This window comes from Plecotus auritus (genome assembly GCF_963455305.1).
Source record: "Plecotus auritus genome assembly, chromosome: 1".
NCBI lineage: Eukaryota > Metazoa > Chordata > Mammalia > Chiroptera > Vespertilionidae > Plecotus > Plecotus auritus.
Genome location: NC_137770.1, coordinates 175,679,496 through 175,700,580, shown reverse-complemented (window position 1 = coordinate 175,700,580; position 21,085 = coordinate 175,679,496). Strand labels below are relative to the sequence as shown.

At 37.1% G+C, this 21,085-nt stretch overlaps 1 protein-coding gene across 1 annotated transcript in view; it reads left to right on the top strand.

Annotated features, from left to right (window-relative positions):
* Nucleotides 1–813: 813 nt before the first annotated feature.
* Nucleotides 814–21,085, top strand: part of BANK1 (B cell scaffold protein with ankyrin repeats 1) — a gene marked incomplete at its 3' end in the record, with an annotated part of 112,927 nt that continues 92,655 nt past the window's right edge. Inside the window, exon 1 of the mRNA XM_080655264.1 lies at nucleotides 814–1,046. Coding sequence (XP_080511390.1) covers nucleotides 974–1,046 — 73 coding nt within the window. The 5' untranslated portion in view covers nucleotides 814–973. The remainder of the gene's footprint in view (nucleotides 1,047–21,085) is intronic.

The window sequence follows — 21,085 nt, the reverse complement described above, 5'->3', positions numbered from 1 at the left end:
TACAAAATTTGTTGACATTTTACAGACTTCTCTAAGTTTTCCTCATTACGCTATAAGTATAAAACAAGGCCAGTTATGTGACAAATATTTAACATTTTGATACTTGATATCTATGGTGCACCTAAAAAAGACTGTGAGATAAATAGTTGCTACACAAGCCTTCCTTTCAGGTTACTTTTCTAAAAAGGGAAGGGTTTGGGGGGGGAGGGGGGGCATTTAAACCACAGACTATTACCAAATCTTTAAATTAATCTTCAACTTTTTTTTTACTTTATAAGATAATTTAGAGATCTTTGAAAGAAGAGGGAAATTTATTTTAAGAATCTGGGGCAACTGTGAGTCTTCTCAGCCTTTAAAGCAAACAAAGCAACCGAGAGCACTGTGGTTTAGAGTACCTACTTAGATCCTTACCTAATTTGTACTGGGTCCTTCACACCTTATGAATCTAACCTAGAAAGTCTGTGCAAAATGAAATATATATATTTTTTTAAATACTACCTTCATCTACATCTTAATTTTTAGATCCATACATGTATATCTTTTACCGCCCATTTTCCAGCACATACCTACTTCTGCTATCCCTGTTTCTGCCCGAAGTGGGGGTATGGTGGGAGACCTAGAATGGGACAAGAAGAGCTGCAGTAACCGGTAACACAGCTTTTAAGATATCCTGAGTGAAAGGTGAGGAGGGAACAGGACCAGAGAGTGTTAGAAACTAAAGCAGCCTAAAAGGACACAAGAGCAAGCCCCTGAGCAGTTTCACTTCCTTAGGGCGCCCTGCAAAGCTGAGCTCAACCCGACCCTGACGCTGAGTCTCTGGTGTGTAACCGGAGACCTTGGCCCCGGCTGCCTGGGCGGGTGCGGGCTGCGGAGGAAAGAGGTCGGGAGACCATCAGCCCGCGAAGGACCTCCAGGCCCGCGACTCCGGAGCTGGGAGGCGGCTGTCTGCAGGCGCCTTGGCTCCAGCGCCGCGATGCTGCCTGCAGCGCCCGGCAGGGCGAGCGGGAGCCGCCGGGAGCAGCCGCCCAGCGGCCCAGCGCCCCCAGGTGGGTGGGCGCGCCCTGGGGCAGCTGAGGGGGAGGCGGCCCGCGAGGCACCGGGCTCGGCGGCTGAGAGAGGGCCATCTGGTCCACATGGGGACCAGAGCTGCCCACTTCTCCGCAGCGCTGCCTGCCAGTCCCTCTGGCAACCCAGCTCTTTGCAGGGAGGTGGAGGAGGAGGGGAGAGGGGGAAATGTGGAGGCAACCAGGTGGTAGTGCAATCTGTGTTCTGGCCAGCTTCCCACCACCTGTGTCTCCAACTTGCAGGTAGCTGGAACTTTCCAGAGCATCAGGACAGAGTCCTCTAGTTTCTATAATAATCTTGGGACGTGTTTTAAAGATTTGTGGGTGTTTTAAAGTTATGCGTGATCGTAAAAATTCTGTCCAGCCCTCACCGGTGTTGCTCAGTGGATAGAGCGTCGGCCTGTGAACTGAAGGGTCCCAGGTTCGATTCCGGTCAAGGGCATGTACCTTGGTTGCGGGCACATCCCCAGTGGGAGGTGTGCAGGAGGCAGCTGATCGATGTTTCTCTCTCATCGTTGTTTCTAACTCTCTTTCCCTCTCCCTTCCTCTCTGTAAAAAAATAATAAAATATATTTTTAAAAATTAAAAAAAAATTCTGTCCACATGTTACAGCAAAACCTCCTAAAGGTTTGTGGCATCCTCTGCCAGTGGCGTCCCCCCCGCCCCGCCTCCCATTTACCTGCCCGCTTTTCAGTTTTTCAAAGTCCACCCCGGGAAATTGGGAAATTGCTCGGAAGGACTGAGACCTGCTTTTTACTCTGACTACATACTTCCAACATGGCCATCCGGCTAATGCAGACCCACCTCACTCCACAGATGTTGCTCACTTGTTAAAAGAAAGAAACGGCCAACTTGTTTGAATATCTAAATGGATTTACAGGTCAAACTGACTTTATGGCATTTGTAGTTAGTTCTTTTTGAAGTATTTCAAATGCATTTGTGAACTTTATAATATTATAAAAAGTGTTCAGTTTGACTTTTTTTTTTTAAGCCTTCACTTGGGTATTATGATTATTGGAGATGTTCACAGTGAGAAATGCAACAAGAAAATCTGTGTGAATTCTATGAATTTGCTGAATAGAATTTCTCAAAGCTTACTAGCATTTTTCAGGTAATGTAGTTTTGGCTTCAGTTGCTTCTCTTGGCTAGTGTATGTTTTAATATATAAAATCGAAGAAGCTGATTTTCAGTTAAAATGGGAAGTATATTTTTGACAATGAAAAATGACAAGAAGGGAGTTGGAGCCCATGATATCTCAATATGTTAAATTTTAAATATTAAACATTGGCAATGTTGAAAACTGTGGCTCTGATGGAGCCTTTGTTACACTTGTAAGTAACCAGCCATGTCTTTTGAACCTAGAGCAGGTGAGCTGTTTTATAATTTCAATTAACAATTTAGTTAAATGAAAGGGACTGCAATTTGTTTTAAATTTCTAGATTGAGCAGAACAGCCAGAAAGTGACTTTCATTTTACTTGATACTCAAGTAATATTTTGAGGCTCTTGCTATTCTGAATAATGCTGGAGTGATGTCAACCCACCTCCCTCTCAATCTGATTATTCCTGTTCCTTCCATCCCCTTCCTGTCTTATTTGGTCCTTCCCAATATGGTACTTACTATTTCTTTATTTACCTCCTTATTTGACCAAAGTAATGACATTTTTTATATAGTGAGCTGTCTTTTGATATTAACCCAGGCCCGTTCCTAGATAGGACTAGTCTTCCAAGAGAACTAGTTTGGATTAATCCCTTTATTAAGTGGAGATCTCATTTATGTGACCACTTTCTGCTTTGGGCATCTCTACAGCATGGCAGACTTTAACTTAGGGATCAGTGCAACTGCTTCGTTTTAGAGAAGAGAAAACGAAGACGCAAGGAGTGATTTGCCCATTCTCCCATAATTAATCATTATTTGAAGATCATCCCTGCATCGCTTCACCAACAATCTTCTATCCCCTCACACAAGATTTGTGTAGTAATACAAATGTAACATGATAAATACAATCTAAAATGGTAAACATGGTTTCAGGCCTATAAAGGTATTTTTAGCATTAGGTGTATGGTGTACTTGTAGTGACATCTGTGTATGCTGCCATCAGAGATATCTATGAGTATCCAACTTGTCCCTTAGTGGTACCCAGTACTAAAACAATGGAAAAATGATTCACAGTAGATAGAAATTTATTCCTTTTGTTCCCTTGCTTTATTCTAAAACTAGAGATTTTAAAATTTAATTTAAACTGCTACCTTCAATAAACAGTTTATTTATTAAAGCACAAATTACTCCCCACCCTATAGTTTGGAGATATATATATATATATATATATATATATATATATATATATATATATAAATTGATTTCAGAGAGGAAGGGAGAGGGAGAGAGAGATAGAAACATCAATGATGAGAGAGAATCATTGATTTGCTGCCTCCTGCATGCCCCCTGCTGGGGATCAAGCCCACAACCCAGGCATGTGCCTTTGGCCGGAATCAAACCTGGGACCCTTTAGTCCGCAGGTTGATGCTCTATCCATTGAGCCAAACCAGTTAGGGTTGTTTTTGTATTTATATTAAAATTCTTTGATGTCTCTTATGAAGAGAGTTAAATATATCATTAGCTTACAAACAGAAAGCATCTCTCCTGTCTGTGCTATATGCTTATACATAGCTTGTAAGTTTCATGGTTTGTCTGGGTCTCTCTCCTATGTCTTTAAGTTCTTGAAGATTTGAAGCTTTTTACTCTGACTACATACTTCCAACATGGCCAACAACCTAGCTTTCTCCTTCTACAGAGACACTCTGATTCTGATTCTTCTCTGGTGGCTGGTAAAACTTTCTTCAGATCAGCTGGAGAGGTTCTGATAAGATTAATGTTGTTGAGATTTTAAAAAGGTGCTGTTTCTTAGGGAATTTTCACTATAATATGAAATAATTCCATCATATCCAATTGTTTATGATTTTAGGCTAAACAGCAGCGTATTTGGTGTAATACTTGGGACAGCAAGTCCCAAGTAGCAGAGGAACGTTTTTGCTGCATCTATCTGAACACATGTTGCAGGTGATCATGAGCACTTCGGAAAGCCTCTGGACTCAGATTGCCTCACATCCGGTCTAGCTTCATTGCTTGTCCACTCTATGATCTTCGATAAATAACTAAATCATTATCTCAGTGTATCCATCTAAAAAGCAGAAGCAGGGAGAACCATAACCTTCATTTGAAAAAGTGGTCTTGAGAATTAAAAGGGAAACATGCATGTGAAGTGCTTTTCAGGGGAGCCTAGCAGGTAGTAATTGTTTAATTCATATTAGCTATGATTTGAATTTGTAGGCCATTGGTCAATAGTGTCACATTTACATATAAAATATGGAGTTCTTATTGACAAAATGATCATGTTGCCTTAGGGGGAAACTTAAATGAATGAAGTCATCAAGCTTCCACATAAAAAGATAATGAGGGAGTATGGTTTCCTGTAGAAAGACACTGCCATATCCTTGGGGAAATATTGTAGTTAGTAGTACTAAGAAGATGATAAAAAAAAGAATTCACAATGAGAAGAACTAAGGATAGGTTGGTTAAAATGGTATCAGTCTAGGACAGGTACAGGAAAGAATAAAATAGAAATTTAATAGGACAGAATGAGACCATGTTTTATTTTCCCAACCATGGGGCACCAGTTATGACCCAATTAAAATATATGGGTGTGTGTGTGTGTGTGTGTGTGTGTGTGTGTGTGAAAAGCATTAAACAGAAAATTGTGAGATACCTCATCAAATTATAAGAAGATGGGTAATCTATTTTACCAAAATATTACTGCTGGGATTTAAAAAAAAAATGTAATATGAAGAATACTCCTACCAAATATAAATCCAGATTTAAGAATTTAAACCTGATTATCTAAGTTACTGTTGCTATTTTAGTACTTTATATATTCTAGAATATATAAAGACAGCTATAAAATAAGATTAGGAAGGGCAAACATTCCAGAAATTATTGTTTAAAACTAAGTTGTTATATGGCCTTGTAATTCATTTCTGTTTTAAATATAAAGACTAGTATCTAAGTTTTACAGCAGACATTGAATTAATCCACGTGGTGAATATGTCATATATTGTATGGAATTATACCCCTTTGGTATTTATTTTTCACTCAGATAAAAATAATGAGCTTTTTAGACATTTACCACTGGACCGAAATTTCTTTGTTGCTTCTAAGTGCTCAGCATTGAAATAATCCATAAATACCACTCCCCTTTGTAATTATGAGAAGTAATTCATCAATGCCTTGTGGTCTTTTATAAGATTTACTTTGTATCCAGTTCATTAAAATAAGTTATGTTTTGTTATACTAACTATGTGTCATATTTTCCTTTCTTTTCAGCTTCTGTGCCATTTTTCCATATTAGTAATTCCCATTGCTTTATGTTTTATGTATTCTATTTTATAAGACATACTAAAAAGTATAAGAACCGTTCCTGACTTGGAATTCCACTTACTATATTCCTCATATTTTTTTGGTCCTGATCCATGCTAAAAACTGACATTCTCTGATCAGGGTCAATATTCTCATTTCTTTTTGTTTCAATTCATTCATAACATCATGTCTAACTTTAAGAAGAATAACATAGTGTAAGGACCACTTGAAATTTTGGCCTCCTTTTAATAGCTACAATTTATTGTGTTCCTACTTTGAATTCATATGGATATCACATTACCTTGATAAGCAAGAGCATCAGAAGATTAGCACCTACTTTGGACAAGATGTTATATTGCTAAGTAGAATCATATGAAGATATTGAATAACTCCTTGTGTTCTTTCATTTCCTACAAAAACTTTCCTAAACTGTTAAAGCTGTAACTTTTAAGTCACCATGTTTCTTTTGGAGGAGTGGGGTGGAAGATGGAGGAACACCCACATCACAAAGATGTGGAGAAACATTCCATATCAAAGTGGCATGAGTCTATAAAATCATGTCACTGTAAAATATTTCTTGTGACTATATGAAAAATCCTTAAAGTATACACATTTTCTACATTGGTCAATCACATTTTATTTAGACTTAACAGACTGATATATTTTTAAAATTTCAGCTGTACTAAAGCTGCACTTTTAGTACAATTAGTGAACTGCAAGGTCACTATTGGAAAATTGAATGAGATAAAACTGAGGCAAAATTCTGTTTTGATTTTAATTAATGAGATAATTTCCTTAATTCTCTCATTGCTTTTCAATAAAAGTTTAGACCTTCCTCCTCTCCAGATACTTTTTCGTAGACCATTAGCCTTTCCCTTATCATGTCCTGTCCATCGATACTTGTGTAAAATGGGTAGAACCATGTATCACCCAGATTCTCAGAAACAGTCACTTGGGCCTAGCATAGGCACTTGATTCAAAGACAGGCAGCCAGCCAGTTGACTGATTAATGGCCAAGGGTGGGTGTTGTCTGTTTTTTGCAGATTTGCTGGACTCACCAAAGCCCTTCTTTCCTTTCAAATAAGAGATAGTGAGGCTTATCAGTGGAAGGTCAGTGTTTGATGATATACAATAGAGGATGACAGTCAGGTTGACTCATGTGCCAGATGGATAATAACAGAAGACCAGGTTAAAGAACTGAGGAATGAAGACAAAGGAAATAGACTTAGTTTCTGACTTCCTACTTCTAGGCCAAATAAGGCCCAGCTGCACTTGTTCTGATCTTGTCTGTCCATGACAAGTTGCCTGTGGGAATACAATTATCTTCTTTATTGATTAAGGTATTACATATGTGTCCTTATCCTCCCATTGCCTCCCTCATCCCCCCCCCCCTCCATACCTCCCCCCACCACCGCTGTCTGTTTACATGAGGGACTTTGAGTGAATTTCACTTTTGGAAGAAACAAAAGTTCAAGCTAAAGTGCCTTTATTTCTCAAATACTGCTACATCTGTTTCCATAAGCTTCTTTTAGAACAATGTTTTTGTAAAAATGATGTCCTTTATGCATCTTCCATTGAAAAGTAAACAATCTGAGAGTTAATTCTATTTCTTTTATTCACTGAAAATAGGATACCTTATGAGAAAGTCTAGTGGTCCTGCTTCTAGCTGTATTACTAAAATTTGAAGAAAGCCCATGTAGTTATTTTTGTCTCTAAACTTGAAGTTTGTAGAGTTGGTGAAAAATAATTCACTCATAGGTTTATATTGTAAGATTTAAGCTCTGTTAAAAAGTTTAGATTTTTGAATTATGTGGTTATCAAATGATGTTATAAAATGATAACAAGTGTCATTCATGTTTTGTTAATAGGATATTTTTACTTATCTGAAAAATGTATAGCATACTGTTTCTGTCATTTTTAAAAAATGTATTTTATTGAGGCATACAAAGTAAAAGAATGTTTATGACATTTACTTAATAAAAGTAGCATAATGTACTAGCTGTTATCTCAATCCCCCTGGCATATGAAGAAAAATAGCTTCACAGATAGGGAATTATGAAAACTTATACATGGTATCAGTAGATTAATATCAGTCTGAAGTAATGATTATTGTACTTCAGAGATTGGTCTTTGATCAACATATTTTTAGTGACATGGTAGAATGTATAAGTATAGTGTCTTTATTAAGTAACAGATGATAGGTTAATAATGGGATTAATGATCACCTTGAAAAACAAGATCAGAATTCAGTGTGCTCTTCCTGAACTGGAGAGATAGGCACAAATTAATGAAGTTTGAGTCTGATAAATGAAGTGTAATGATGTAAGTGAAGGAATAAGACTCAAAATGATAAATTTTTTCAAGATTTGACAAGTATTATGTATTCAGTGTTATAATGAGCAAGGGGGAGAGTTACAGAAGAAGCTGGGAAAGTAAACCGAAACTAAATTGCATAAATCTGTATTAAAAAAACCCAAAGCATAATGAGTAGCTATTGAAAAGTTTTAAAACAGAGGCAGATATGAACTAATTAGATTTTGGTTTTTTGAAGATCATATGAGCTGCTGTTGGTACAATAAATTAGAAGAGGTCAACAATGGAAGTTCTTGAACAATTAGGAGTTACCAACCAATAAACGGATTTACTAAGAACTATTACATGCCTTTTGTGATATAGCAGATATGGATTCTGAGAGAGAAAGAAATGTGAAGAACTTATCCTAGCTTTGTGACTTGAAAAAATGGGAGAATCGAGAAGTTGTCATTTACTCCAATGGGAAAGATTGAAGTGGGAGGAGGAATAGTTAGGGCATGAGAGGAAGAACATCCATATTTCAACTTGGGATATGTTATACTTGAAGTACCTAAGAAAGAGTCAAGTAGTGATGTCAAGTACACAATTTAACATTATGATCTGGAGCTCAGAAAGGCAGCTCAAACTGGAGATGTAAAATTAGGAAATATATAGTACTTTAAACTGTACCACTTAATATATTTAAATTATATGTTAAAATATAACATTCTATACCAGTAAATAAGATAACATAGGAAAGAGTTTAGATTAGAAAGAAAAGATGAACCAGGATAAAGACCTGTGGGAAACAAATACTTACATGTTGGTAGAAAAGGAGGTGTTGGCCCAATATGATTGAGAGAGGCTAAAAATAAAAGAAGGAAAATAAAAGTATAATGGCAACACTTCAAAAGCAAAATGTTTTTGGAAGGCAAGAGTGGTGAACTAGCCCAAATTCTTTGAGTAGTTCCATTACACTGAGGACTGAAATTTAGCCAGTTTATTTGGCATTACGGGACTTACAGATGACCTTAGGGAGAGAAATAAGTAGCTTTAGCGAAGGGGATGAGAGCCAAATTGGCATGAGTTAAAGGGTGGAGGTAGGTGAGATATGGTCACCATGCAGACTGCTTTTGAAAGCATGGCAGCCAGAGTGTAGAAAGATAGCAATAGCTGGAGGAGATATGGCATCAAGGAAAGGATTTTATTGTTATTTTTGTTTTAAGGTCAGTGCTACTATGGCAATTGTACTCAAAAGCTCATGACATCACACAAGAGGGTATTTTTTTTTTCCTATGAAAATTTTCAGAGTTCATGTTCCATAAATTCCATTTGGAACATATTTTCTCACGTGTTTAAGTATTCTGTCTCATTTCCCCCCCTTCCTTCTTTTCTTCTTTTATTCCATATTTCTGGAGTGCCTCCTAGTCCTTGTTTCCTTCCTTCTCTTTCTTTTTTCTCCTTATTTTGCCTTCCTTCCCTCACACTAATTCTCCCACTCAGCATGAATATCTGTGGAAAAGAATGTATTTCTTTTTATGAAAACTTTGTTTCAGTGCTGAATAATTTCTTACCTTTACTTTCTAATTTTATCCAAATTGGAATCCATACATCATTATTTTAATCACATCTTTGCATATGCTTTGACTCTCATCCTGTCCCTTTCTCTGTCATACCCACTTGGTAAACTCCAACCCTAAATAAGTCCATGGATCCATGACACTGAATGTTTTAATAAAAACACATTCAAGCAGGTTGGTCACATTATAAATTTTGACAATTCTTGTTATATATTAGTTGTTTCATATAGATTTATGATAACAATGACAGTGAGCTCAAAATTGTATTCTCTGACAAGTGTGTAGAATGCATATTTTTCTGTGATGTTAGATTACTGAAAACTTACATACTCTCTATTGGCTGATGGGCAAAAAATAGCATACTGTGCTACCCAACACTGTATCCACTAGATTTGTGGCTCCTGAGCATTTGAAATATAGTTGGCTCAAATTGAAATGTGCCTCAAGTGTAAAGCATACACTGTTTTGCAAAGACTTAACATAAAAAATAGAATATAAAATCTTTCAATAATTTCTTATTGGTTACATGTTAAAGCATATTGGATTTGTTGGATTAAATAAAACATTAAAATTAATTGTATCTATTTTTATTTGTTTTAATGTAGCTGTTAAAAATTTAAAATTGCATATGTGATTTGCATTATACACTGAGTGGCCAGATTATTATGATCCCTGAACGCATAATAATCTGACCACTCAGTATATGTATATATATGTTAGAGGCCAGGTGCATGAATTCGTGCATGGGTGGGGTCCAGCCAGCCTGGCCAGGAGGAGGGGACATGGGCGGTTGGCTGGCCTGCCTGCTGGTCGAACTCCTGGTCAAGGGGACAATTTGCATATTAGCCTTTTATTATATAGGATATACACTGAGTGGCCAGATTATTATGTGTTCAGAGATCATCATAATAATCTGGCCACTCAGTGTATATCTTGGATAATACTGCTTTAAACTTTCAGAAAAAATTCCAGTGAAATCCATTAAAGTTTTGATTTCACTCTCATGAACTATTATTGAATATATATTACCAGATAATTTTCATAAATACTAACATAATTCCTAATTCCTCCTGCAGTTTAGAGAGAACCCCTGTCCACTCATGCCCACTACATAATGTACTTTCACAGTGACATTTCACTAAAAATATGAAATATTAATTAAAATTTAATTAGCATTTTTATATCATTTATTCATATTGCTGTTGTGCCTTTGGTCTTAATAATTTGTAAGATTGCTTTACATACTGAAGATTTAAACTTTATCTTATACATCACAAACATTTTTTAAAATAATCATTTGTTAAATGATTTGATTATGGCATTTGTTGCCTTGCATATATTTTAATGTTCCTTAGTTCAATATTCTTAACTTTTCTTTCATAGTTCCTGTTCCTGTCTTGATCGAAGGAGTCTTACTAACCCCTACATGACCAATATAGTTTTTTACATTTTTTTTCTAACATTTAAATTTTTTACAGTGTGCCTGGAATGTATTTTTGTGAATAACAAGAGAATGAAATCCAACTGAAAATTTGAAAATAAGGGCAATTAATTGAGTATCAGCATAACCGTGCTCTTTCTATTGAATAGATATACCATCGTTGCCATATAGCAAACTTTCATATATCCTGGAATTTACACTGTGAATTCTCTATTCTCTCCTACCGATATATTTGTTTATTCCTAAGTCAATATCTGCAAAGGAAAGTTCTCCCGAGAAACCTTCTTTACTACAGTTTTCTTGGCTATTAGTAGATATTTATTCTTTTATTCTTCTATTTGCATTTTACATTATTTTACCTACTTCTCTTGCTTTCCCTGGAACAATTGGGATGTTGTATAACAAATTATTTAGAGGCATTTAGTAGAAAGCAATCTAGCAGTTTGAAGCAGAAAGAACTTTAATGTAGAGAATTAGTTGTTACATAATTTATGTGTCTTGGGAGCAACATCTAGGCTGGGCCACCAGGAAGAATTTTCCTGACTGGCCCCTGGGGAGATATTGGTTATCACCATAAAGAATAGAGGAAATCAGGAAGGCACTGAACCAGCTGTTGGCACCTGGAACACATTGGTGTCCAGATCACAAGAATACTAGCTCATCATCTACTGGTTGTGGACTGTGCATCAACCAAAATAGATGCCTTTTATTCCATTGGAATTGCATTATATTTGTGTACTGATTTGGGGAAAATCAACATCAAATGCTATTAAATCTTCCATTGGATTAATTTGGAAGAAAATTCTATGCATAAAAGGTCCTAGGTTTAAAAGAAATATATAGCATTTTGGTTTATCTAAATCAAATAACAAAGTTGGAAACTTTCCACTCTGATGTAGTTCTGTGAGCAAATGTAACAAGACATTGCTTTCTATGTTGAAAAGGTCTTTCCATGTAACATTTCATTACAGAATTGGTTCATTGAATCATTAATTGGAAAATGTGACCTCTGCATTGAAATTATGGGAAGGAAAAATATCTAATTTTCTATTAGTATTAAACTATATGACATGTTAAAACAAAACATGTAATGCTGTCTTAAAAGGAATTTAAGATAGATCTTTGGATCTATCTTACATAGAGCATTGCAATTTAAAATATATCAAGATCTATACTTGTATTATAGACCAAACCAATCTTCTAATCACTTACCTGTTTTCTGATACATTTCTCTTCCAATTTAACATTAACAAATGTTATTTTAAAAGATATCTGAAACACCAAGTTGTGTTTGCATTTGGGGGTTGAGTATGTATACTGATATATGTATTTATCTGTATTGACTCAGATATGGAATCTGTCACTTACTTGTTGTGTGACATTGAGCAGAGTACTTTTCTAAGATCTGATTTTTAAATATCTGAAAAAACACCTATTTTACATGAACATAATAGTAATTAAATGTAATTCTGTGTGTAAAGTGCCTGGAGCATTCATAGCAGGTATTTAGCAAATAGTAAATATTATTACTTGTAGCCAGAACTAGCATTCAACTTTTTTTTTTTTTATTAGAAAGAATGTGTTTACATGGCTCATTCTCTAAACTTCTATATTTAGAAATTTAACATACACATGAATCACAGGATTGAGAGCTTCATAAAAGTGCTTCCAGTCTTTTGTTTAATTTTTCTCATCACTATACTAAACACTATAATATCTCTACTTTAGGTTTCTTTGGGTATTCACTATAAATTGAATGTGATGAAACCTATGATCTGCTATGAAAGCAAATGACATGGAACTATACATGAGAATTGTCTGTTAATAGTTAATGGGTAAAAAATATTTTCTTCATTTTGAGAATTACTAGAGGCCTGGTGCACAAAAATTCATGCACTCATGGGGGTCCCTCAGCCTGGCCTGCACCCTCTCACAGTCCGGGACCCCTTGGAGGATGTCCACCTGTCAGCTTAGGCCTGATCTCCGGGGGATCAGGCCTATGCTGGCAGTCAGACATCCCTCTGGCAGCCTGGGAACCCTCAGGGAATGTCCAACTGTGGGTTAGGCTCGCTGCCCCTAGGGAGCGAGCCTAAGCCACAGTTGGACATCCTTAGCACTGCCAAGGTGAGAGAGGCTCCCGCCACCGCTTTTTCACTCACAGCCTTCAGCCTGGCTTATGGCTGAGTGGAGCTCCCCCTGTAGGAGCGCACTGACCACCAGGGGGCAGCTCCTGCATTGACCATCTGCCTTATTGTGGTCAGTGCACATCATAGCGACTGGTTGACCGGTCAACTGTCTGCCCCCTGGTGGTCAGTGCAGGTCATAGTGCGTGGTTGAGCGGCCTTAGCATATCATTAGCATATTACGCTTTGATTGGTTGGAAGGATGACCAGACAACTGGATACTTAGCATATTAGGCTTTTATTATATAGGATTCCCCATGCCTGCCACAAACACCACCACCACCACCACCAACACACACACACACACACACACAAAACTGGATCACAGTAATTTGACGTAGACTATATTAACTTTTGCGATAAAGACATTTCTAATAACATCATATAGATAAAAATAAGAGTTGATTTAGTTTTATAGGTAAAGTTTAGTGGTATATTCAGAATTGTTTGTTTTTGTTATGTCTGAACAGTTGATTCCTTATAGGATATAAATCTATGCAGTATCTCACCTAGATCTTTGAGAGTCAACAGGATAACAGAAAGCTCCCCTTAAGTGAATTTCTAGTTCTGCGTAACCTATGGGTAATTAGAAAGAATTTGTGACTTTGGAAGGAAAGGAACAGCTTTTCTATTTTTTTTATTAGGGTCAGATTGCTGAGAAGTTAGCAATTAACACACATTTCATTTCTCCTTAGGAAAATATAGAAGGTTCATTAAAAAGTATGTTTATATGTAATATTGTAAGTAGTATATCATCCCTTAAAATAATTTTCTGATTTGCTGCATATAAAAATCTAGGCTTAGGTTTAGAGTTGGATGCCCACCTGCATCACTTAGTAGTTAATTGTATGATTAGGTAACTCTGTTACAAGACCTCTCTGTACTTACTTCATTATGAAAAGATGAAAAATCACTTAGTAATACTTGCAGCTTAGTAAGTGCCCAATAATTGGTAGTTATTATGGCTGTGTTGCTAAGTGAATGAATGGCCATGTGGGACTTTGTGAAGGGTGACATACTTTTCTTACCTGATGGCCAATACCTGGAAAGCTTGAACTCATACTTCCAGGGCTTTCGTCCTTTAGTACTATGTCACTCGGACTGTATTCTGTAGGGTATATGTTCCTTGAAAAAAGTGTCCTGTGGTGAAATAAGTTTTGAATATACATGTTAGAACTTTCCAATGGGTTGAGAAATTCTGCAACTAACAATGTATCTTCAATTCCCTTGAATCCATTGTTTCGAAAAATATTTAACCATGGGATGTGTTGTCATCACAACATTGGTTGAGAAACAAGTTCTTTTGCACAAAGTTGTCATCCCTGTTAAATGGCAAATAGCTCTTGAGAGCACAGCTTTCAGCTATTTTTTGTAGGTGCTCTCCAGTCCCATGTGTAAATAAAGGTCTAAATCTTTCACTGATGACAACATTTTGAATGAATGAAAGGGAGGGAAGCTTATAATGGGAATAGAAACTGCAGGGCTGTAGAGGAGGGCAAATGGCATTGGTAGGCTGTGAAGAACACACACAATTTCTTAATTATCTTAAAGATTAATCCAATCAGGTGGGAGCTTTGATTATGGGCTATGCTAGAGAAAATAGGAGGAAAATCAGAAGGTGATTATCTGTTAGGGAAAGTAAAGTGTGTGGATCACATGAAACTAGGAAATTGAATAGGGAATTCTAATATAAGAACATTTTGTAGTGTGTGTTTATCTTTAAATAGCATCTGTGCATCTCAACTGAGCAGGTGTCTTTATAGGTATTTTCACATTAAACCATGTAAGCCTGCTACTGTGTCAATAATTATATAAGCTATGTAAGTGGCCTCACATTGTTTAAATATTGGGATTTCATTTATCAAAACATTCCAAAATTAAGAGCAACTTGACTACATGGCCATAAACAGATTGCTTCCATTTCAAAAGTGTTTTTCAATGAAACACATGTTTGAAGCAAGCACATGGGCTATTAATAGTCACCCAAATAAATTATTGCTGAAATATATTTCTACTTGAAACAACAGAAGCTGATATAACTGCAAATAATTTAGTCAGAGAATGGATGTTATATTTTGGAGATTGACTAACTTAACAGGTTATGTAGAAAACAACATCAATATGACAATGACTTTTATTACTCAGATAGACTGAATGCTCTTTAAAGGAAGCGGGTAACCTCGGACATCAGTCAGCAGAGATAAGCACATTTAATAGATGCTTGGTGATAAATAGCACAAAGAATGACATTAGAGAATCCAATTAAATTTATGAAAAGGATAAATAATGATGTATCTACTTCTGAATGCCACATTTCTGAATATCCTCAGAGTCCTCTATCTTCCCTTAGATAACCACTTTGGTTTTGGTATTTGTTTTTCAATTGTTAGGTTTGCAATAGGGCTTCCTTTCATTATGAAAAGAATCTTAAAAATTCATGGAACTTTTTATCCAAAGATAAGTTTAAGACATTTTTAATGATAAATTAACTTTTAATTTGATAACAAATAATTTAGTTATTTTTACTAAGATTCTATAACTTTTTAATATAACAGAATATTTAGCTAATTAAAATATCGTCTGGGGCAGAGAGAAAAAGTATGATTAGAGTCTAAAAGCAAATGAAATTTAATATCCTCCATGTATGTCTAGAAGATTAAATCTTTCTTTCTAAAACAATGCGTGCACATAATTTAAAATATCTCACAAAGACTTTAAAAAATAGAAAAAAGTGGTGTATGTATTCTAGTTTTTATTTTTCTACATTTACTTTAATAGCTTTACTTGTTCAGCTTCGTAGGTTTAATATATTTAACATTTGTATGTGCACTAATTCTTTATTGTTTGAAGTATTACATAAGTTTCCTTTTCCCCCCCATTGACCTCTCCCCAGCTGCTCCCACCCCCCAGCACATGCCCTCACCCCCTACTGTGTGTCCATTGGTTATGCTCATATGCATGCATGCAAGTCCTTTGGTTGATCTCTTACCCTCCTCCTCCCCTGCCTTCCCTCTTAAATTAGACAGTCTGTTCGATGCTTCTATGACTCTGGCTCTATTTTTGTTCATCGGTTTATGTTCATTATATTCCACAACCGAGTGAGATTGTGTGATATTTATCTTTCTCCGACTGGCTTATTTCTCTTAGCATAATGCTCTCCAGGTCCATCCATGCTGCTGTTAATGGTAAGAATTCTTTCTTTTTTACAGCAGCGTAGTATTCCATTGTGTAGTTGTACACTGTTTTTTAATCCACTCATCTGATGATGGGAACTTAGGCTGTTTCCAAATCTTAGCTATTGTAAATTGTGCTGCTATGAACATAGGGGTGCATATGTCCTTTCTGATTGGTGTTTCTAGTTACTTGGGATATATTCCTAGAAGTGGGATCGCTGGGTCAAATGGGAGCTCCATTTTTTAATTTTTTGAGGAAACTCCATACTGTTCTCCACAGTGGCTGCACCAGTCTTCATTTCCACCAGCAGTGCAAGAGGGTTCCTTTTTCTCCACATCCTTGCCAGCACTTGTCCTTTTCTGACTTGTTGATGATAGCCATTCTGACAGGTGTGAGATGGTACCACATTGTTGTTTTGATTTGCATCTCTCAGATGATTAGTGACTTTGAGCATGTTTTCATGTGTCTCTTGGCCTTTTGTATGTCCTCTTTCAAAAAGTGTCTATTTAGGTCTTTTGCCTATTTTTTTATTGGATTGTTTATCTTCCTTTTGTTGAGTTGTATGAGTTCCCCGTAAATTTTGGAGATTAAATTCTTATCAGAAATAACACTGGTAAATATGTTCTCCCATGCAGTGAGCTTTCTTGTTGTTTTGTTGATGGTTTCTTTTGCTGTGCAGAAGCTTTTTATTTTGATGTAGTCCCATTTGTTCATTTTCTCTTTATTTTCCATTGTCCTGGGAGCTGTATCAGTAAAGATATTGGTATTTTGATGCCTATGGATTCTTCTAAGATTTTTATGGTTTCCCGTCTTACGTTTATGTCTTTTATCCAATTTGATTTTATTTGTGTGTGTGGTGTAAGTTGGTGGTCTAGTTTCTGTCTGTGCACTTTAAAATTACATTAGTATGGCCATTTGGTGACTTCTCATTCATAAATATTTCTGTTTTACTCTCTCCTCATATATATATTCTACAATGTTTAGAAACAAAAGAAAACAACAAAAGAAAAATCCACAGCAATTTTTTGGATAAAAGAATTGATCATCTTCCATGCAAGATTATTATTCATTAATATAAAGACTGAATAAATTTTACCTTAATTTAAAAAATTCATTTTTCAATTACAATTGACATACATTATTTTATTAGTTTCAGATGTACAACATAGCGGTTAGATATATATATGTACCTCACAAAGTTATCACCCCAATAAAGCTAATATCTATCTGGCACCACATATAGTTATTATAATATTAATGACTATATTCTCTGGGCTGACTAAATTTATAATTGGCAATTTGTACTTCTTAATCCCTTTAACCTTTTTTGCCTACCTCTTGACCCTCCTCCCATCTGGCGATCATCAATTTGTTCTCTTTGTCTATGCGTTTGTTTCTGTTTTGTTTTTTCATTTATTTTCTTTTTTAGATTCTACATATAAGTTAAATCATGTGGTATTTAATACTGAATAGTTTTTAATAACATAGGAAATAGTTTTTTGGTTGAACTGGATTTGAGGTTAAATAAGCATAGGATCAAGTCGTGGCTCTGTAACTAATGGACCTTCACCTTTTGCAAACCAGGCATCCTCTCTGATGCTCAGAAGGCATTATGTATGTTGATGATGACATTAGTTATTCAGGGGAATGATTGACTCATAGTAATTCAATTTATATATCTTATATTCAAAGAAAAACACTGCAGAAATTAAAACTGCTTTCTCTAGGCATTTGGGATTGAGGATATTTATTAAGAAAAAGTGAATTAATGCCTCTATAGTTTTATGCAGGAGTAATTATCTGCCCTTCATTCATTCATTCTTCAATCATTTATTCCTGGTTGCATGTGCTGGGTTCCAGGGATACACAAAGAATGGCTCCAGCCCTCAGGGACTGTATTTAAGTGAAATTTGGATGGGAACATCTGAATGCCTTTATTTCTTTTTATATTCACTCTAATTCAAATCAGTGACTCAAAAATCCTCAGCCTGCAGAAATATGAATAATTCAGTCATTGAAACTAGTTAACAGGGATTAGCAGCAGCTAGGAGTGTTTTCTCTGAGTACTGGGGGTGACTCCTGATGCGTAACTGCTGTTCCAGAAAGTCATACTCATTTCAGAATGTAGTCATGAGTACAGTCCCCTGGGACAGTGTTTTGCGAATTTTAGTCATTCTCATAAGACCTTCCTCAATTTTTGGCTATACTACCTATCCTCTTGTTTAAGAAACATTTTTCTTTAGAGTAACTTTTTTTGGCTTAAATATAATACATTTAAAAGAACATTTATACCACTACCATCAGTGAAAAATTATTATCACTCGCATAAACAGAAGGTGAGCATTGAAACGAAATAGTATTGAGATACTTATAGCTAAGGACAGGCTGTGGGATACACTCTCCATATTCTAACTCATTTCATTCTCACAACAACTGATCTCACATGTGGTGTTATCCTGGTGTTACATGTGCAAAATTCAGGCTCAGAGAGGATAATTATCTGCTTGAATCTGGATTCTAGGAGCTTGGCCTTTTCACCACTCTGTGACTCTGAAATGAGCTCATTTCAATTTCACACAGACACATATATACATCCATATCAGAGAAGCATTCCTCCCATGCAAACATTTTTTTTCTTTTAAATCAATAGGGTAGCCATGCATAAAGTCATTTTAATAGAGAAATGTCCAACATAAAAGATAATATAATTACCCATCAACAGATCAACTTAGAAACACTTTTCCCCAAGGGATAGATTAGACAACCACAGTTTCCAGCTAATAATCATAGAAATTTAGAACATTTTGCTACTTTCAAGGACCTTGGAGGTGAATGAAATAACAGGAAGTGAAATATCTACAATAAAATGCTAGAAAAAAATGTCTTTAATGAAGGCCATGAGGATATTTAAAATCATGAAAGTGTAATAGAGATGTGATTAAAATATATTGTAAAATGCTTGCAATGAAGAGAACAAGGCTAATCATTTGTAGCTTCCTAATGCTTTGCATTTTCAAAAGAATTTTCAACCCCCTACTAATGGACTTTCAGAAAATGCTCCTAATGTGTCATTTGCTTGACTCAATGAGAAATCTAAACCATGATCATTTCAGCAATTTAGTCAGGGTTGTCCTACCTACAAACACTGTGTTAAGAGAAGCCAAGCATATATTGGACATGAACTGTTTTACTTCAGAAGCCTTCAGGAAAGGAAGAGAAGGAACTGGAGTTGAAAGCAGTGTTCAGGCATTGTGGTAGACAGAATAATGGCTCCCCAAAGGTGTCTACATCCTAATCCCCAAACTTGTAAATATGGAATTAAGATTGTAATCAGTTTACTTGGAGATGGGGAGAGTATCATGGATTATGCAAGTGAGCCTTCTAAGTGAAAGAGGGAAGCAGGAGAGGCAGAACCAGAGCCGTGGCAGCATGAGGAGGACTCAGCCCAATGTTGCTGGCTTGAAAAAGGAGGGGTGGGGCTGTGGGCCAAGAGCAGTGGATGGCTTCTAGAAACTGGGCAAGGCACGTGGACGATTCTTCCCGAAGGCCTCCAGAAGGAATATATCCCTGCCCGCGTCTTGATTTTAGCCCAGGGAGACCCATTTCAGACTTCTGTCTTCCCGAACAGGTGATTAATTTCTATTGCTTTAAGCCACTAGGTTTGTAGCAATTGGAAATGAATACAAATTTTGAAACACAGGTGGACTCAACAAGGACAAAGTATAGCATGAATGTCGCAGATAGGACCCTATGCCTCAGACATTCATACACCATCAGTGTCGTTAAAAAAACTGAATGTAACCAGGGAGAAGTAGCTTTTATAAAATATGAAGAGCATATCAACCCTTACATAGGCATCTCAGCAAGATATATACTTATTCATTATTGGAACATCTCTCTGGAATTACTGTTGTTTTATTAGCAAAATAAAAAAGTAAGTCCTGTTATTTGGGGCTTTCACATTTGGTGTTTGTTCATATTCGGTGGTTTTACCAGTTTAATAATCCTTGTCGTTAATGCTAATGGACACTGCTGCCTTTACAGTTCTTACTAGTACAGAGAGGTGAACTTGGACAAGATATTAAAGTTCTCACTGCTCAGTCACGACAAGTGCAAAACAGGATACAAAGAGCATTTGTTCAGAGGGTTGTTATGAGGTAAAAGAAGTTAATGCTTATAAAACACCAGAGCAGTCATTGATACATATTAGGCACTCACTACATTTGGGGTTAGCTTTTATTATAATTACTATGTGCCCAGTGCACAAATTCATGCACCTTGAAAGGAACTGAGGGCCTGCGAGGCTGCGGTGGGCACAGGGGCATGTCTCAGCCCATCCTCCCTGCCCCTGCCAGGACCCTCCCACCACGGCCTCAGGTCCCCTGTCTGCCAGCAGCCCTTCTCCTGCCTCTGCTGCTCCCACACACTGATGGCAAGGGCCCTGCTCCCTCCCACTGACAGTGCGGCGTGATTGGGGCCGGCGCCAGCACTGGGTGCAAGCGAGGCTGGTGCTGTCAGTGGGTGTGCGCGGCAGCTGCTGCCTTGATTGCACCTCAAGAGCAGGGGGAGGTGGAGAAGCCCTCAGGGGCGATTGGAGCTGGCAGCCACCTCTTGTACCCACTAATGGCGCTGAGTGATCGGGGCTGGCGCTGGGCACCAGTAGCAGGTGCGAGCGGTGGCTCCGGTGCTGGCAGCAGGTGCAAGCTCCAGGCAGGACCATGGTGTGCAGGAGCAAAGAATTTTCAGTAACCACCAGAGGCTCACCCCGATGACAGTAACTGGCATCCCGCTTTGGTCTGACGCCTCCGCTCACCTGCTCCACCATCCTGCTGTGGCCGACGCCTGCCATGTTCCGGACTCTGCCTCCTGCTGCTGATGCCCACCATGTTCTGTACGCATCCCCTTGTGGTCAGCACACGTCATAGCGACCAGTTTTTCG